The sequence below is a fragment of the Brienomyrus brachyistius genome, chromosome 1 (assembly GCF_023856365.1).
Source record: "Brienomyrus brachyistius isolate T26 chromosome 1, BBRACH_0.4, whole genome shotgun sequence".
NCBI lineage: Eukaryota > Metazoa > Chordata > Actinopteri > Osteoglossiformes > Mormyridae > Brienomyrus > Brienomyrus brachyistius.
Genome location: NC_064533.1, coordinates 18,018,471 through 18,038,826, shown reverse-complemented (window position 1 = coordinate 18,038,826; position 20,356 = coordinate 18,018,471). Strand labels below are relative to the sequence as shown.

The window sequence follows — 20,356 nt, the reverse complement described above, 5'->3', positions numbered from 1 at the left end:
ATTAGCGATTGTAGGAGGAGGCTGACAGCTTGTTTCTCTCGCTGGTTTTTCGGATGAGACGCAGCTTCTTCGCAGCTCACTTTCGTGTGTCTTTGTACACTGGCGGAGGCCCTCCAGCCTTCATGCCGAGTTACCTTCAAGTGGAAAGCGTGCGAATCCCAAGCGGAATATTTAAGGCAGTCACAGAAAAGAAGAACACGAAGATAACAAAATCTTGCTTTTTTCCCCCCCCTTTTCATTTTTTTTGATTCCATCATGACCGCTTCCCTCCTGTTTCAGTACGGAAACTTTGATTCATTCTTTCAGAGGTGGAGGTCTCTGTGAGTGTGCAGGCAGTTCCTGTCATCTTATGTCTTTGCTCCTTTAATGAAACACGATGGTCATATCGGTGTCATTTTTTACGTTCAAGACAAGCGTGAGACCCCATACAAGTTCCTTTGTGATCCATCAGGAATAGCAGTGCAAATGTTTATTTACTATATTGTAACCAAGCAGCATGAAAATCTCTCTTTTTCAACCTGAAGAGTTTTTAAATGATCACAACAGCAAATTAGCCAGGAAGATTTAAGGGATAAAAGTCTTTGGATTACTTCCAGAAGGAGGGGTGAGTTTCCCCACTTGCTCTCAGGACACCTGTGAAGCTGCATGAACACACAAGCCCCCGAGGCTGCTCTCCTTAGGCTCTCCGGTCCCCCGTGCAGGTCCTGTCAGATCTGTATAAACATAAACATCCTGTGCTTCTCTCCTGAAGCTCTCCAGTCCCCTGTGCAGGTCCTGTCAGATCTGTATAAAAAAAGGCATTCTGCACTGGTCTTCTTAGGCTCTCTTGTCACCTGTGCAGGTCTTGTCAGATCTGTATAAACAGGCACACTGTGCTGCTCTCCAGTCCCCCGTGCAGGTCCTGTCAGACCTGTATAAGCCCAGGCACCCTGTACTGCTTTCCTTAGGCTCTCCTGTCCTCTGTGCAAGTCCTGTTAGACCTGTATAAACAAAGACACCATGTACTACTCTCCCTAGGCTCTCCTGTTCCTTGTGCAGGTCCTGTCAGACCTGTATAAACAAAGGTGCGAGGTACTGCTCTCCTTAGGCTCTCCTGTCCCCTTGTGCAGGTCCTGCCTTCTGCTGCTACTGTCCTGCCCTCCATGATCCTGCAGTTCGAACTGCTGTCTCTTTCTGGAGAGCAGGGCCACGCGGGCACCGTGCTGGCCTGGGGTGCCTTCCCCGTCTGTGACTGCAGCTTTGACACCATCCAGGGAAAATTCAGAATGCCGCTCCTGCGAGGATGCCCGTCCCCAAGCCTTGACCAGTACCGTAAGATCGAGGCTGTCATGTCGGCGGACCTGGATGGCTGGCTGTGTAACCTCTACTTCCAGGTAGGGCTCTGGCCCACGGGCCGCAGGGCTCGGTTTTGCCTGATGTGAACCCACACGCCTCTGCAGCCAGAAGTGCCTGTTTGTGCTAAATCGCTTCAGCGGGGAAATTGGAAACGGGATCCAGATTGTAAACAAGCCACATCTTCACACAACGTGCCGGATGCACTGCAGGCCATGCTTTGATCCAATTAGCCAACAGCTTAATTGCATTAAGGAACCAAACCTTTGTTTCTCATTCTGCGTTTATATGACTTCAATAGCAAAACCGACCCCAGCCGTCATGGCTGTGCCCTCTTAAATGTGACCCGACATAGTATTTACGCACTTTCTGTATCAGAGGAACCTCACCAAAGCCTGGTCATCTCTAGTCACACTCCAACACCAACCCGAGCCATCATGGCTGCTCTTAAATGTTACACCGACACAGTAGAGGAGTCTCACCAGTCATCTCCAGCCCACATGGCTTTGTCTTATAAATGAGTACTGACCCTTCCTCTGGCCCACTTCCTCTCTGGTTCATTCTCCTTAGGTGAAGAAGCTGCCCCGGGGCAGCTCTGCGGAGGGCCTTTCCGTCAGCCTGCCTATCCCAGGGGGCGACCAGGAATCAGGGCATGAGGAGCCCCCTGTCAGTCCATCGGCACCCTCTGTGTGTTCCTCAGCGTCGCTGCAGGGTGAGACCTGACCGGGGTGCTGGAGGGGGGTAACTGACAGCCATCTGTCTGCCATGAATATATGAGTGCTGGTATTCATAACTGCACCTGCCTACCTGTAAATGCTGATCAGCACGTAGTGGGCAAGTTCAGATCCCCTCAGGGTCCTGCCGTTATGTACTGGGGAGCCTTGATGCAGATGTAGTTAAAAATACAATAGTACAAATGCGACTACAGAGACATCGGCACTCCATGTACTGTGGAATCACGCAGCACTCAAATCTAAACATTTACTGCAGGCGGATTTGTGATCAGACCCCGGAGAGCATTAATATTCCTCCTGGCCATGCATCTCCATCTTTCGAGCGCGATAAGCACAATCACAACCTTGCATACAATTAGAACAGTGACGAACCATAAAATATACAAGCAAAGCGCGTGAGCCGTGCAGCGGCGTCCTCCAGCCGCCTCTCGCTTAACCTCTCCGTGCACGATTTGCATATTTATATTTTCTCTCTGTGGACATGCTACATTTGTTTGGGAAACAGCAGATGAGAAGCGACGGCGTCACGCAGAGAGGAGGCGCGGGACGCATGGCGTGTTCTTCATGAGCGCTTCCAGTTTGCACTCCACTGTTAAGGGTGCCTGTATATCTTAGAGAAATAAGAATGCCATGAAAATCCAAATAGTTTCTAGGATGAGGGGCTGAGCCCTGTACTTTGTACTGTCGAGTGATTTCTGGTGACTTCTGCACCATTTTTGTTCTAGAACTACAGGGGTACGTTGGCTTTATTTGTATCATTTACAATGGCTGACATGTTTAACTTGTTTTCAAATTGAAGAAAGGTACAAGACCTAGTAGGGCTGTAGGGCCTGATGAGACAAGGAGCAACTCCTGGAGCAGCATTGCCCAGTAGAGCGGCAAAGCCTTGTAGGGCTGTAGGGTGTTGTAGGCTATCCGAGATGGTGGGAGAGGGGTCCTCCTGCAGCTGCTGGGGCTTGCAGAGGATGCTGCACCTGTGACTTCATGCTGCTCATCCATCTAGGCCGTCGGACCCAAAGAGCAGCCTGCCGCCTGGACGCGTCCCTTTTGGCAGGATTCCTCTTTATTTAACAGCTCGAAAAGGTTTCTGGAGTGCTCAGCTTTAAACATCACAGAGCCTTTTAATTACAAAAGAGTCGTCACATGTCTGCTGGGTAGTATCCTGGCCCATTTTAGCGTGATGGAGCCTGACAGCTTCGTGCCGCTCTCAGAGCAAAGCCACATGTGGAAGAGATTGTCCTCTTACGTTTCACAGCTTGTCACTTCCTCTGCAGGGGGACCCCTGACCTCCCACTGGGACCCTAACACCCACAAGGGAAGCGTCCGCACCGCTCCTGGGGGTACTGTGGAGATTTATGTCCTTCCTGACCCCAAATGTCTGGAAGCAACAGTTCTTAAGCAGGGTAGAAAATCGCATGGTGTCTCTCAGTCTGCCCCATGCACCTTGTTTCATGTGCTAATGCTTGTTTTGCTAAACAGATCAGCTCACATTATTTTGAGAGGTAAGGGAACTATGATAATCCGAAGGCAGAAATGACTTTCAGTCCTGTATTTTTTTAGCTGGTTATTTCTGGTGACTTTTGCACAGCTCACTGACACGGCTCTTCCTGGTGTCACTACTAAAATCATTTCACAGCAAAACCACTCCTCATCTTAGTATGATAAACATGGCTTTGGGGCTGTAAACCATCATTTTTATTGTGTTGGTTATGTATTAAAGGGTATCGCCCAGCACTGATCTGGTTTATGCTTTGTTTTTAAATATCATTATGTCTGTATATATCCTGAAGACGCAGACTGTCATGATGTAGGCTGATAGGTATGAAGATCACAACTGTCTGTAACACAGTTCAGAGCTTGGATTTTCTCATCGCCTGTAAGCCTGTGAATGCGAGAGTGAGTTCCTCTGCATGGAGTAACCTTCAAGTATGAAACACAGCCAGTCACACTGGCAACTGTCAGGAGTGACCTAGAGTAGGACCAGGTGCTTTAAGAGGTTTATACTGCCTCTCCAGAGATACTTTTACATTTTCACTTATTGTGTTAAGAAGTTATTGCCATTTTCATGATGGATTTCATTCGCTTAACATTTGATGAAGAAAAAAGCTTTAAAAGGTAATTTTTGAAATACATTGTAAAGCAGTGTTTCCCAACCCAGTCCTCAGGGATCTTCAGACAGTCCACATTTTTGCTCCCTTTCAAGTTCCCTGCCTGACAGTCCACAATTTTGCTCCCTCCGAGTTCCCGGTAGGGAGTATGGTGATATGGACTGTGTGGGGGTCCCTGAGGATTGGTTTGAGAAACACTGTTATAAACAATGCAATTACAAACAGAGCATTGTAATTAAGGTGATTATTTACGGTGTAGTGCAAGGTCAAGTCGGAATATAAGAGTCACTTTGCCAGCTGAATCACTCAGAGCTAGATGGCCATCCCAGGGTAAGGCCACAGCTGATTCTGGCAGGCGTAAAGTTCCCCGTTACTGTGGCAAGGTTACAGGCATTATCAGTAGATCAACTGCCCGTCTCTGGTGACCTTGGATGTGACCATTGATCACAATACCTCTGCTGGGGGTGTCGTGTTGGGCTGTCGCTTAGTATTTGAATTTTTAATTGTCATTGTTATAGAGATATTTACTAATTGCATTCTGTGAGTTCATTAAATAGGTCTTACCATATGGGTACTGGATGTCCACAATGAATGATTATTATCACTAGGCATAGATAGTAAAATTTTGAATTATTTAATTAGTTATTCTTCATTTTAGTAACTCACGTTGTTGTATAATGGCAAAGGTCTGCTTATGCAGACTTCTTTCAATAGAGGATTAACATTAGTGCATTTATTATCATTACAGTAATAACATAAGCATGTGGTTCACTAATTAAATAGGAAACATCCTCTCGCAACTGTAGGCTTTTCCAATGTTTACTAGCAAGAGCACTAATTAAAAACTACATCTGTGTAAAAGTCAAGCCTGTCGTTTCTAACAAATTGCCAGAAATGGCTGCATTCTGGAAGCTAAACTGTCCTACTATTAAGTACATTTAGCCTTCAGAGAGATCTCTGATATGTTGCCTAGATTTAGAATTATTATTGCAGATATATTTAATCCTGAAGCAAGAGAAAAATTATATCACCCTGGAAGTTTCCATATTTATAATATAGATGTGACTGACTGAAAAATAGCAAAGAAAAAAGTTTCTCATAGTGAAATTTTAACATGTATCAAGCTTAGGTTTACTTAATTAGAAGCTCCAGGCAAAGAAGGAAGCCTTTTTTAAATTCTGCAAATGTTAATATGCTAAATAATGCAAAGCCGTAGCTCTCCAAGCATGAGACACACATCTGGCAGCTTACCATTTAAATTACAGCAAAAGAGAGGAAGAAAAAACACTTCAAAAGTCATTTTCCAAAGGAAGAGAGAACAGAGGAATGTATCACTACTCAATGTAATTTCTTTTTCGATTTTTCATCACGTCTAATTGTGTGCATTAAGACAATTTCCTCCTGCAGTTTGGGACATGAGGGGATTTATTCTTATGAAAGGCAGCATCGACCCGTGATAGAGGTGATCTTAGTGTGAGCACACTTTAAAAAAACCAAAGGGACACACTTTATTCCTTATTGCTCATCTTTTTAATTTATTATCTTCTTGTGGATTTAGAAGTCTGTCATTCTTTCATCATATCCTAAGAATTTGCATGAGAGATTTATTTTTTTTTATGTTATTTAGCCTCTGCCGAATTGGCCGGGTTGCTCTCCAAATCGGTCTTCAGTTTCCATCATTTGGTAACATTTCCCTGGCTCTGTCCCACTTTCCTCACACGCACCCCCATGCCCTGCACAAGTTAAGAGCTACCTTTCCCTATCGCAGGAGAGGCTTCCAGTGCGATCCCCCGGCATGCAGAGAATGCAAGTGACTCCTCAGTGCTGAAAGGAGGTGCTGGAACACGCTACAAGGTAACAGCATGATCTAGGAGCTGGAAGCAGGCGAACCTGCCCACTATTATCTCAGATTTGTCAAAATACATTTCACACTAGCAGGTATTTTTGGTCTTCAAAGCCAGTTTTGATCTGCTTGACAAGCCAAAGCAGCTCAGATTCTGTGAAATCAGCAGTGCCAGAAAGCCGTTTCATTGGTGTGAACACGCCTCTTCCTGCGCGCTACAGCACTTAAGCTCAATTAATCAGAGCCATCAGGTTACCTGACACGCTTTGAAGTGGTAATTGTGAAGGGGCTGCTCCTTGCGGATCTGGCCCTGCCGTTCTCACCGAGGGCGGTCAGGGAGGCCTGTGCAGTGGGAGAGGCCTCGCTTGTCCAATGTTCCCAGGATAAAGATTAAGAAAAGAGATGGTTTTCTTGGCTTCAGCTTTTCTTTTTTTTTTGGTGAATTTGTCATCATGTGCAGGGGATCTGTAACCACAAGCTTCCTGTGTCGGATTCCCAGTGTTTAACCCATTTGGCCACTGGTGAAGCAAGCTAGGCTGTAACCTGCCCTGACTCGGCTTCTGGTGATCAAATTGCAGCCTTTCGGGCTGGAGCTCAGCCCTCATTAAAATGTTCCCAAGGCCTTTTCCCCAGAGGGGCAACTCATGGGGTAAATCCCTTCCTGTGAAGTTTCCCCAGGTATACTGTAGAAAAAGCAGGCACTGTTTGGCTTGCGCGTCCCATGATCTTGGACATGAAGCACTTGACGTCCCCTTCACCGAGCAGGTATCTTCTTATTTACTCATCTGCCTGCTTTTGGCAGCTCATCTTTGTCTGCTTGCTGTTGTTGTGGCAGTAGAGGCTGTTACCAAGCATGGAGCTCATTAGCATGCATCAGCACTGAGCATGTTCACCTTTGAACAGAGCAGCTAAGCTCAGCCGAGGGCAAGGAACATGTGATAGCAAGGGGGATGCTAACCATTAGCATGTTGCTGCGCTACAGCCAGGTTGTGGGACAGGAAGGGGGATGCTAGCGATTAGCATGCTGCTGCACCTCCGCCAGGGTGTCAGACACGAAAGGGGTTGATAACCATTAGCATGCTACTGCACTACACCTAGGGTGTGGGACAGGAAGGGGGATGCTAGCAGTTAGCATGCTGCTGCTCCTCTGCCAGGGTGTGGGACAGGAAAGGGGTTGATAACCATTAGCATGCTACTGCACTACAGCTAGGGTGTGGGACAGGAAGGGGGATGCTAGCAGTTAGCATGCTGCTGCTCCTCTGCCAGGTTGTGGGACAGGAAGGGGGGCACTAACGATTAGCATACTGCTGCACTACAGCCAGGGTTAGGGTGACCATTTGTCCAGATTTTGTGGAAACAGTGCGGTTATTCAGCCCTCTCTCTGTTCTGCTGTTGGGTCTCGTCCTTTTAGCCCCCTTATCCTCTCTTTTCCGGCCCCCTACATGCCCTCCTGTTAAAAACTATTATTACTCTCCCCCACCCAAGGCAAAAAATATGAAAATGTGAAATCCCTGAACACACACTCTGGATGCTGAGAATGACCATGTGCAAATATTTATTTATTATTTTAATGCCATTATCCTGCCAGCGAGATAGTTCTCGAGTTCTGTGATATGGTTGTGATTTGCACTCAGAATGTTTTAATCGGTGGTTGACCCTTGGTCCTCTTTGGTGTCCTGCTTTTAAGTGTCAGCCCGGTGGTTACCTTAGCCTGGGTGTATCCTTGCAATCAGATAAATGAAGAACATACAGATATGCAGAGCAGTGCCATTAATCCTTATTGACAGACAGGCTCTGCTGAATGAGGATCGGAAGTAACATGCTGTCTGCTACAGTGCAACATGTGATGACAGATTGTTCTAGCTTACTGACCAAGCATGATATGTCTGTCCCATGGTGAAGAATCCTGAGGCTGGTGCAATCCATGTAAGCGAACAGGGAGAGGGGCCAGGCCTGTGTGCTGATGCTCTGGATGAGTACACCTTCTCCCTACAGTAAGTGCCTCAAGTCCCCGAGCGAATAAGTCCCTGATTGTATAAGTCCTTCAGTAAGTAAGTCCTGCAGTGTGTAAGCCCCAGAGTGCATAAGTCCCAGAGTGTGTAATTCCTTGAGTGCACAAGTCCCCAAGAGTGTAATTCATCAAGTTCCTAGGTCCCCGAGTATGTAAGACCCACAGTGTGTAAGTCCTAGAGTGCGTAAATCACTGAGTGCGTAATTCCCCAAATGCATAAGGTCCCAGAGGGCACAAGTCCCAGAGTGTGCAAATGCACAAGTGCGTGAGTCCCAGGGTGCTCAAGTCCCCAAGTGTGTAAATCTCATAGTATATAATTTCCCAAGTATATAAGGCCCTCAGTGTGTAAGACCTATAGTGTGTAAATCACTGAGTGTGTAATTTTCCAAATGCATAAGGCCCCTAGTGTGTAAGTCCCAGAGTGCGTAAGTCCCCAAGTGCGTAAGTTCCAGAGTGCGTAAGTCCCTGAGTGCATAAAGCCTGAGTGTGTAAGTCCCCAAGTGCGTAAGTCCTGGAGTGTGTACGTCCCTGATTGCGTGCATCTGACAGCCATTTGATGTCATTGCATGTTGTACACTTTTATGACTTATGAATCCATCCCATAATCCAAACTTATTAATTGTACCATGAACTTGTCTTTCTTTAATGACTAAATATGTGGAATACAGTGGATAAGAACATGTTACAACATGAGACAAAACCTGTTTGCCTCCTGAAGTTTGCTGGAGCTGCCTTTTTAACAAGGACTGCCTTCCTGAGTGAGGCGTGCCAGATCCTTCTACCTGTTTGAGGTTCACATGATCCAACCACAACCCATCTGCTCAGTGGCATTTGGCCTGTCAGAATGGGATATAACCAAAACAACAGAAGAAGTTTAATTTAGCACCAGAGGTGGCAATTTGCACATAACAAAAAATACGTATATGTTTACAAATATGCATACGACACATGCAGGTAATTGGTGTTCTTAAATTGTCCGCAACATGATGGAATCCTGTCCATGGTAAATCCCAGCCTTAGACAGACTGATGGCTGCGTGTAAATTCCAGCCTCTTCTGTTAGAATCCTGGTTCCATCCAGCACGGTAAAAAATATCTCAGAGCAGACCAGCAGAAGAAAAAGACAAAAGGACCTATTTTTCTTTTATCTGCCACCTTTTGTCTAAACAGCCACAGATGTGTGTAAAAAAGCAGGTGAACCTCTGGGCACTTTCATGTAAGGAACACATTTCCTAACAGTGTGGGGTCTCTGCTGTGCAGCACCCCTATGGAGAATTTCAATTCATTTTGTGATAATTGAGGGATATTACTGCCATCTAGGGAGCTGGTGGGAGCTAGAATCAGCCACAGGGCGGTTCTGCTGCTTTTGGATTGCTGTGCTCCTTCACATGCGTATCTAAAGTTATAATGTTCACAGAATATTAAATGTGCTTGTTGTCATATAAAGATGGGCTTGCACAAAAATAAATAAATAAAGCTCACGCATCTGGAAGCAATCATTAACAGAAATGCTTCTTTAAAGCCCTTTATTTTGACTTAATATTAGTCATAAAAATAGCTATATATTAATCAGGCATAGCCCACGCAGTCTTTGAGTGATTCTTGTTGAATAGGGACTGATTCTGTAGTCATTTGTTCTGGAAATTTGACAGTCGGGCTGTTAAAGGTGCAAACAGCAGCTCGACACCCTTCAGAGGAATGTCTTTTTATGCGAGTCGCTGTCACATTCACCCGAGATGAAACACTGGCATCCACTTTACTGCAGCTATGGGCTTCAGCTCACCAAGTATAAACAAGTGTCCTAAATATAGACAGAGTCCCCTCCCCCTCCTAAACACCCACTGGTCACTGGAAGCCACACCTTGTTAAATAGTCCAAGCAGTAGAGGTAACCCAAAAGACTGGAAATGAAAAAAGAACAGAAAATATCGAAAACAATATCGACTAATGTGCGAAATGCTGAATGCAGTGAGAATAACATTCTTTGGTATAAAGCTCCCTTTTCATTCGAATCAAGTCCCTTTCTCTGGTCTTTCAGTTTAATTACATTTCCTCCCCTTTTTATCCTTTCATATTTACATATCAAAAAGTAGCCTTATAGTTGCTAACCTCAAAAGCAGCTTCAAAAAGCATCTATGGCACGATAATACCCATAAACCATAAATTATAATTTCAAAGAAAGCGCTGTGTTGCTAAGCACTGTTATTGACAACAGCAGTCAATTTTAGGAACATGAATCAATTCTGAAAATATGGCAGGCAGCGCTTTTCTGGAATTTCTTAAACAGGTATGTGTTTGAAGATGTGACCCGTCTGCAGCGCTTGATGTTTGAGAACCCAGAGCTATTTAGGATTGGTCTACGCAGTAGTTAGTGGGCTTCCTGCAAACCGCAGTGTTGTCATACCCAGCCATGTTTGTGCTGCACGACGGGTGGAGATCAGCTGGAGGTTGGAGGCTGCTAACATAAATAGCAAAGTCCTCATCAGCTTTGATCAGTAAGCGGACCTCTGAATGCGTCTATACATTCCTAACTCCTGTTTCAAGGGAACTTTGAAAGGTGCTGTTTGGTGAGAGATTTTGCGGCCTTCTTGGGCCTCTTGTGTGAGAGTCAGCTCTGGCTCCCCAACAGAATGATCTTACTGAAGACTGGTGACACTATTAGCATGAGTTGGTGGAAGCTCCTGCAGCTTGAGGCCCCCGTTTTTGAGAAGCACTGTCGTGCTACTGTGTCAGACCTCTAAAGTAGATCTCTGTCACAGTTACACTAGCCAGTCTCATCATTTATGTGTTTGCTTTGTTAATTGGACTGTGGTGTGTCTTCCACCACTGTTATCATTCGAAATCATTTTTGCTCGTTTTGGGGAAACCTGTTTTAATCAAACTAACTTTCACATAACAATTCCATCTAATTAGCCCAATTATCAAGACTCTAATTACATTGAAATGTACCCCCTAAATCTCAGATCAATTATTTCTGCTACTTTTCTTGTTATGGAAAGAAAAAAAGAAGGAGGATTTAGGAAGAAGTGGATCTGCAGCTTCTCTCCAAGAGATGCATAATTGTTCCTGCTATTCCCGCGCAAGAATGATATTGGTGTGCATGAATGCTGTTTTCTTCAGCAATCTTTAATAAAAGAAACAGCTTGTCATGCGAGGAGTATGTAGGCATGTTACAAGGTCCTAATGTAGCCTTCTGCATGGAGCAGCGACCAGGTCTTGCTGGCCTATCAGCTCTGACAGGTAAATTAAACTGGATTTTTTGCTGGATGTCATCAGCACATGTGTGGCCACTCCCCTTCTGACTGTTTGCCCCGCCTTCTGCGGAAAGGACAGCCCAAGGCCCGGCTCCACACACAGAATGGGACTTTCTGATATAATTAGTTCCGCGGCTTTTTGTCTGTTGAATCTGAAAGTACTGATCCTTTTGAAGTCATGTGGTTGCATATGTGGAGCTCAGTAAACATGCATAGCTAATCATTTGTGAAGAAGAGAAGTTGAGTAATTGAAGAAGCTTTTAAGATCTCCAATGGCCAGCTTTTTATCCCCCTTCCAGAAGGACACAGCAATCTCCCGGTGCACACACAGTCATGTCCCGGTGCACACACAGCTATGTCTCGATGCACACACAGTCATATCTCGATGCACACACAGCCAAGTCCCGGTGCACACACAGTCATATCTCGATGCACACACAGTCATATCTCGATGCACACACAGCCAAGTCCCGGTGCACACACAGCCATGTCTCGATGCACACACAGTCATATCTCGATGCACACACAGCCAAGTCCCGGTGCACACACAGTCATATCTCGATGCACACACAGTCATATCTCGATGCACACACAGCCAAGTCCCGGTGCACACACAGTCATATCTCGATGCACACAGAGCCAAGTCTCGGTGCACACACAGCCATGTCCCGGTGCACACACAGCCATGTCTCGATGCACACACAGTCATATCTCGATGCACACACAGCCAAGTCCCGGTGCACACACAGCCATGTCCCGGTGCACAGGCAAGGCCGTGGGCCCTCCTCACGTCACACTAACTGACTGATTCCCCATGAGCCAAACCATGTAAAACGTGGTGTCCCATATGAAAACGTGACGTGAAAACGTGATGTGGGGGAGTGCAGGAAGCTGTCGGCTTTGTGTTCCTCAAGTGCCTGATAAACTCACACTTAGGGATTTATATTTCCTTCTTATAAACCTTTGAAAGCTGTTTGAAATAGGTCTATAAAAAAACCACATGTTGCATTTATTAAAAAAGCAACCTTGCATGGTCCAGAAAACGTGTGGCAAAGGAGAGGCTGTTAAGGAGCAGGTTTACTTCCCCTCACAGACCCAAATGACCACTGCCTCCAAGGCCACCTGGCAGGGTGTCAGCTGGAATATCGGCAGGACTAGCTGCCTAGGAATTAAACAGCACACTTCTTTGAAATACTCAGGATTAGGATCCTGTTCTCGAGTGCCCGTCTCCCATCTGCAAATGATTGCCGTACTCTGCCAGGAGAGCACAGCATCTCAGCTGCTGAGTCATGTTGTAATAACCCTTAAGAATCCCCTAGACTATGGTCATTGTGCATTTCTCCTCTTCCAGATACAAACTGCAGAAGGAAAATATATAAATAATGCCAAATTAGTCAGAGTACATTTGACAGTTGTAAAGGTTTTGAAGACCTGCAGAGGACCAGGTCGTTAAAAAAAAGTCATTAGATGCTGGTAGCTTTATGCTGGTGCATCCTTCCCCCGTCGGCCTGCTACCCTTAGGATGTGATGATTGGGAGTAAAAGGGAAACAAGGAGGCCGGCCTAAGCTTGACTGCCTGTCTCCCCAGTGCACGGCGCTCCTGCAGCGGCCGGCCCGGCCCGCGGCTGGCCCTGCGCATGCTGCTGTCAGAGCTGGGCCTGTCGCGGTGGCGCTGCGCTGATCTGCTGCTTGTTATCCCGCCACTGGCTTTGATCAGCTTTGCCCGGCTCTACCTGCACTACTGCAGCCAATGGCTCTTCCTCCAGGCCATCGCCGTTCCTGTCAGCACGTGAGTGCCTCTCCTTTGATGCTCCATCCACCACACCTGCCTCCCCCTCATCTCTGCTGATGTGTGCTGACATCCTCTCGCACGTCGAGGCTCCTCTCCACCCTGCTGGACTCTCTGTACGTGGCACATGGCCGCCATAATCTGTGTGAATCGCGTGTAAATGAGTAACTCCCAACACCGCACTAAGCACATCACGGAGCAGTGTGACATATTTAAGTTCAACAAGCAAATGGAGACAATCAGCTTTTTAGCTGAGGACAGTCAGCAAGAATGATGCCAGAATCAGCTCTTTCCCATTTGCTTGCCACATAATAATTCACGTGATTCTTTTTTGTGATTGTCTCATGTGAACTGAAACACATTGTTAGTTATGTTTAAAGAAACAGAAAAGTTCAGAGTTGAAGTTCTCCAGAGGATCCTCGGAGCATATTGGGAAGCCACGTTATTTACATCCACGTGGAGTGACGACAGACTTGCCCTCATAATGTTAAAATATAACAGAGAGATAGGAAACCCATTTTGCTATATTTAAAAATTTCACTTTTTGCTTGTAAAGACCAACTGAAATGGAATTTGACAAAGCATTTGACCATGTACAGAATTTCTCTCTCGAAAACAATATGGAAAGTAGTTTAAACAGACAGAGATCCAGCCTGAAAAGAACATTGAAAAAACTTGATGACATCGCACAGAAACCAGGAAGCATGGACAGAAAATAGAGCTGCCAGGTAGAGATGACAAACATTGTGGTGAACGGGGCTGGGAAGCGGCCGCAGCCAAACCAAATGGCCCGCGGAGGGCGTAATGGAGAGTGGAGCGAGGGTGTCAAATTAATGGCCACAAAATGGCCTCCTCCCTCCTGCAGCCACAGTTTGTGGACGGTAGATTTAGAAGCTCATGAGCCTTGATGTAATTTCAGGGGGTCCATGCACATCTTAGATAAAACCCATGTTGTATGAAAACCGCCTTCTGCCTCCCTCACACAGGAACGATAGCACCTTGCTAAATCTGTATCTTCTGTAACCTCCTTTAGAATTGAATTATTATGCGCTCTGCAGTTTCACATTAATCCTTAATTGGACAGCTGTGAGCATGTAAAGTGATTCTCACACGCCCCGCAGGTCTGGAGTTCCCTGTAAACCAAACGGTAACCTGATGAAGACGGGACACCCGTATGTGCTCTGGATAAAGCCCTGCTTGCTCACTTTCAGATTCCGGTTTCATCTTTACACTGTGGACCTTGTCTACCAGAATTCCCTGCTGCGTACCCATGAGGAGTTGGTGATGGTCGTGGTTGGACCCCTGACCTTGAATGCAGCCACGTTACTCCTGGTTTTGATCAGATGGGGCTGTCAGCTGATATTTGGCTCATCACCTCCCTTCTTGTCAAACTTTATCATGGCTCTGGGAGTCTGGACAGTGCTCGACCCTCTAGCGGTCTTTGCAGTGGATGCAGTCCTCGGGGTAAGTCACTTAAAATAACTTGTGGACTTTAAATAGGAGCTCACTTTATCCTGACAAAATCACTTTAGGGAGTAAAAGAAGGTGCCTTTTGTTGGCTTCTACACAATGCTGCGTTTTATTCTCAATGATTACACTAGATGCAGACATACAGCACAGCTTGTATGTGAAAGTACAGTCCCTCACACTCATCTGTTTCTATGGAAATGGTCCAGTAAGCATGTGGTCTGTGTGTCCAGCGCCTGGTCTACAGCTCGGGGCGACCCCTTGCAGATGCTGCCAAACTGGCCTGGCACTTCCACCGGACGCAGCAGTCGCACACCGCTGGGGTCCTCATCACCCTGTTCCTCTATGCCGTGCTCCTGGTCTGCTCCATCACCATTCTCTACATCTACTTCCTGAGGTGAGCGGTGGTGGGTCACAGCCATGCCGATGAATGGAAGGCTGGTCTGAAAGCTGGTATGCACTCACATCCACTGACATCATCATCTCCGAACTCTGCTATTCCTATTATTCCTATGTATTTCTTGTATTTTGCAAAGAGCACAATATTTTTAATCAATTTTATTATTTTACTATTTCATTGACGAAAAGTGTCAGTCCTTGCATAGGTAATCAGCGTTTTCAGTGTGGAAGTACACAAATGAGGCCGGCACATCGTTTGTGTTAACCCTGCATGGACGACATTCATACTGAAGTCTGTCAAAATGACTAGTGCCACTCACAGGGACATGCATCGCGCTGAATGTAGGGCACTGAGCTGAGGGGGGTGGATCCCTTTCGGGATTCCTGATTCCTATTGGCTGTGAGGAGCAGCTGTGACATGGCATGTGACCTATTTCTGAGGAAGCCCCGAGGCTCCACATATAGATAGAATGAACTGTTATCCTTCTTTAATTACATTTTAGGCAGCCTTGATTTATACCCTGAAAAATATTTTACAGATTTCTCACCCAAAACATTACAAATACAAGGTCTGTACTGTGACATCGATAGGAATGTTATTGCATTCAAATGACCGAAAGGTAAACACCTCGATTTTATGGATATTGGAAACACTGTCGATTTTAACGTTTCTTCCTGTCCCACGGACGGCGACGGCACCTGAAAGAGCTCTCATCACAAAACCTTTTTCGCAAGCTTGACTCATGATGAATGTGGTGTACGTTTTTATACGGACATTACTCACGTGCTGTTTTAGCAAAAGATGAATGCGAACCCAGGCTGGATTGTAAGACGGTCTCCTCACCATTTAGGCATGTGCTGCCAGAATGCCAGCGTAGTCTTTCAGAAAACACTAGGTGAATGGAGAATGTGCCAGGCTCACCTGGCCTTGTGTTGAAGTGTTGAGCAGCTCTTTGTGGGCACAAGCTCAGTTCATCAAAATTTTTATTTTAATGGGCAAAATATGAGTTTCTCTGATCTTGTGTTAAAGGGTTAAACATGTATACAGTATGAGCATTTATATGGGAGAGCAATGTATGTGTACACATTTCAAAGCTCTGATTAAAATGGCACGAACATGAACGGCCCTGAAGACATTTCAGCATCTCCGCACTAGCTGTTAACTCTACCTTTGTAAATGTCTATGTTCGTCGTATCGTGACTGACTGTGAAAGGAAGCGCAGAGCATAACTGTCAGTTTCATCCCCGAATAATGGCTGCAGCTCAGCCCGTAAAGAACACGATTCTGCTCCTCCTGTTATAGATCGTCATGATGGTTACAGCCGATAAAGGTCAACAGCTATATCGGACTTATGTGTGAAAGGACTCGTTATGACAGTAGCATAATTATGGTGTATGCTTATAAAACCAGCCTGACACCCTGGATATATTTTATTTAGACTTTGGTTACTTTAAATGAAAGGTCTGGCAAGACAGTGATGATCGAGTGGTACATCCACGACCTGCCTGGATGTCTGTCACCTCTCCACTGCAGACTCCACAATGACGGTCGGCTCATGGACGTCTTCCATCGTCTGCACAGCCAGGAAGGCTCCTTCTTCGTTCCGCAGGATCTGGAGGTGACCAATCAGGAGCTGAGCTACATTGTGAAGAAGGCAGAGCAGTGGAGGGGCTTTAATGGAGAACGGAGGAAGGTGAGCGTCCGCTCAGTCCGTGTATGAAAACACCACACAGGCACCACTGGGGAAAATTAGTGGTTTTTAACAAGATTCATCATTGATCTTAAGGGAAATGTCTGACAATCAGTGTGCAACATGGTCATTATTTCATTCACATCCCCTAACAAAGACGTATAGCTTAAAAAAGATACACGAATCACCTTATTTCATATCATTATATTTTCTTTAGTTACATTTCCGAGCGCCAAGAATTCATCTCAAAGGTCTTTAACTTCATTCTAATTAGTACAAGATAATTACCAAAACAGAAACCCAGCTAGTGGCTTGATTAGTATGTGGAAATCAATTTTCAAAGACGTCTCATTAAAGAAAGACTGTCCAATCAACAGCCTCACACATACTTGCACAGTGTGCATGTTCATTTGTCGTCCGCAGCGTGAAGCAGAGCCTCAGATATGAAAGTGCTTTACAATTGGATTCAATTTATTTCTTAAATAATTTTATCGCACTCGAAGAGAGATTATTTTATTGCTACTGCAGAAATACATATTGATGGAATGACTGATATTGGCAGTACACAGTGAATACTGTAACATTCACTATGTAACTATGAAGGACCAGTTAAGAGAACCATGAATTACCTCGGCAGTTTGGTGTTACTCTGACTGGCAGTCGTCTTCTGCCTTGGGAGGATGTGCTGTGAACTGTTGATTATGAAGCATCCCTTTGTCTGGCGCTCAACTGCATTAGTCTGGGTGCAGAGAAACGCCAACAAACGGTTTCATCATCACGTCACGTGCCTTTATTTCTATACAACAGCTTATCACATTCATGATTTCATGCATATTAAACCTAAGTATAAATAATGTTGTGCTGAGGTTTAGGAGTTCAGCAGGCTGCCCTATGACAGTCACGGGGCTTCAGGCTCACTGTGACCTCTGTTGGAAGATTCCAGATGTAGAACACTGAATGCACTGCAGTTATGGGACATCACAGCAATGTCAGCCCTGATTTACCGCCATCACATGAACTTGGATCTTGGATATCTCCCATGTGATCTTGGTTTTCAGCTGCACTCAGAGCCCAGTGCCTCTAGGTCACATGCCTCAGATGTGGCCCTGCAGGTCACATGGTACAGCTCTTAGCAGTGGTTGGTTGTTCTCATTTTTGCCTCTCGTTTATCCACCAGCCTTACACTCATCAGTGACAGTGACGCGATTGGCACCATTGTTGGCAGGCACTATGATATGAGGCGAAACCGGATGTCAGAGTTTTGGCGGGGGGGGGGGGGGGGGGGGGGGGAGGTTTCTGTGGGCATCAAGCTGTTGTTTAGAGTGAAAAATAGGAAAGTTTGCAAGCAATTACTCCTCATGTTGGTTTACAATTAAGAAACAGGCTGCATTTGCTATCAATATCTCATGGTGGTCTTAGTGCTAACCCGCCATACATGTATTTCCTGCATTACAACAATTATTGCATATTTCATATTGCTCCTAATTTGCCTTTATTAAACTGATAAAATGCTAACACATTAAACACATTTGCCAGCATGATGAAAATTTAGGGTTATTGCATTTTATGATTTTTACATTATTCAGGCAGGCAATTTTTCATTTAAATAAGACGGTCCTTGCCATTATTTCATAATTATTGTAGCAATTTCTCCATGCAAAAAGGGTCACTTTCCTAACTGAGCAAAGGCATACCCCTATTAAACTAATTTGCCTACATGCAAATTTTTGTCATTTTTCCCTCATTAACTATTTATCATAGACATGAAAAAATATATTCATGAAGCAGAGGGGAGCAGCCCGACTGAGCTGAAACTAATATTTTGCAACTCTAATGATTTTTTGCATCCTTAATTAGATAGAATAAGGTTGATATGATTAGGTCAGGATGTAGTGTTTTTCATTAAAAATACATTCCAGAAACTGTATTCGAAATATGCCCTTGCAATTAAATAATGAATCCATCGTGTTTCTTATTACGGACCCAATTAATATTCGAGGGGAAGCATAATTTTAATAACAATAGGCCACAAGGCCTTTGTTAGCTGGGAAGAAATTAAAAGACCAAAACACATATTGACAGGTAAATGCAGCGTTCGGGCTCACTGAAGGTTCACTGGGCATCACAGTGAAAAGCGGCAATAAACACAATCGTTAGTGTCGCCACATTCCTCGTGATGAAGCCTCGTTGTCTCTGCCAGCTCGGTGCGTATAGGTCTCCCTGTCCAGCACAAGCCACTGGGCAGGTCCCACCGAATGCTGCATCTATGTTTCTAGGCTTCCTGTGGTAGAATGTGTTGAACGTTACTGCTCTGATAACAAGGCAGCGCGTGGTTTGGACCCTACGCTACCTTACAGGCAGGACTGAAAGCGGGCAGCTCGCAGCCGATTCGTTTTATATGCTACGCAGTTTCCCTCAAGCACAGAAGCAATAAAAACTATCTACATTCGATAACAAATACCATAATAGCCTATTATTATTGAACTTGTACTTTTCACAAGGCAATCATAAAGTATAATCAGATTTTTTTCTTACCAGATAACTTCATAACACACCCTGGTTTCTTCCAGGCCATATTATTAGCATTATTGGTTGTTACTTTAGGCTTTACAGTAAAGGTTACAAGCAAACTGTAACGGCAGCAAGGATGTTCATAAAAAAGAAAGAGGCTGCAGACTGAAGCTGCTGGAGACGCTCATTTTACTCCCGGGAGACGCACAGCCGTGATTTACAGCACGACTGTCGCTGATCTTCTACATTGTTCTCCTCTGTTGATATAAGCCAGTTGAGTACAAAATTATATTCAAGTTCTGTAATGAACCCATTAATTATGTAAAGGCAGTGATGCAGATGGACCTAATTAAGTGTCTGCTGTCACCCTCTTGATTACCATACCTGGAAGGGAGGTGTTCACATCCATAATACTTCAGCAGGTATGCAAACTGTTTTGTCAGAAGGTCTTGGCAGAGCAGCTTTTCCTGTCATATCTTCAGTTCACCATAAAGGTGCCCTCAGCGTCTTGTAATAGCACCCGAGTGCCCTTAGCACCATGCCACCAGGGCTGGTTTTGCTGCTCCACCCCATCTGGTGAACTCCAAGGGATTCTGTCATGTGAAGCCGTTGTGCACCGGATGCGCGCAGAGTACCGCATTCACAAACCCTCGGCTGCCATGCTCAGTAAGCCCTGGCTAATGTGCTCAGTAAGCCTCAGCTCCCACGTTCACAAACCCTCGGCTGCTGTGCTCAGTAAGCCTCAGCTACAACGTTCACAAAGCCTTGGCTGCTATGTTCAGGAAGCGTCGGCTTCCATAGTCACAAAGTCATGGCTACTGTGCTCCGGATGCTTCATGCTCACAAAGCTTCGGTTATGCTCATGACACCTCAGCCACCGTGACCACAAAGCCCCCTGTTACTGAGCTCACAGAGCCTCAGCTACCATGCAGATGGATCCCTGGGTACATGTCCCTTCTTCTTCCCTCTCCATTCTTTTCTTTTTATTGTCGGAGCTGGATGCCGGTATATTTCTTCAGACGTTTTCCCGGCCTTGTCGAGCCGCACACTGAATTTCATTTCCTCCTCCTGGGGTATGGTGACACCACTTACACATCTTTTTGCATTCTTTTCAGCACACGCTACATGTGTCAACATTTCACATGTGAGCTGCAGGGTTCACACAAAGAGATAGAGAGCTTGTGAATTCAGGGAGGCTGCTGGGGCTTTCCCCATCCAG

At 45.4% G+C, this 20,356-nt stretch overlaps 1 protein-coding gene across 1 annotated transcript in view; it reads left to right on the top strand.

Annotated features, from left to right (window-relative positions):
* ofcc1 (orofacial cleft 1 candidate 1) overlaps positions 1-20,356 on the top strand; it is a 48,912-nt gene that overhangs the window by 20,535 nt on the left and 8,021 nt on the right. Inside the window, exons 10-18 of the mRNA XM_049023854.1 lie at positions 1,110-1,373; positions 1,903-2,044; positions 5,943-6,028; positions 6,687-6,782; positions 7,920-8,011; positions 12,869-13,069; positions 14,281-14,533; positions 14,770-14,933; positions 16,470-16,629. Coding sequence (XP_048879811.1) covers positions 1,110-1,373; positions 1,903-2,044; positions 5,943-6,028; positions 6,687-6,782; positions 7,920-8,011; positions 12,869-13,069; positions 14,281-14,533; positions 14,770-14,933; positions 16,470-16,629 — 1,458 coding nt within the window. The remainder of the gene's footprint in view (positions 1-1,109; positions 1,374-1,902; positions 2,045-5,942; positions 6,029-6,686; positions 6,783-7,919; positions 8,012-12,868; positions 13,070-14,280; positions 14,534-14,769; positions 14,934-16,469; positions 16,630-20,356) is intronic.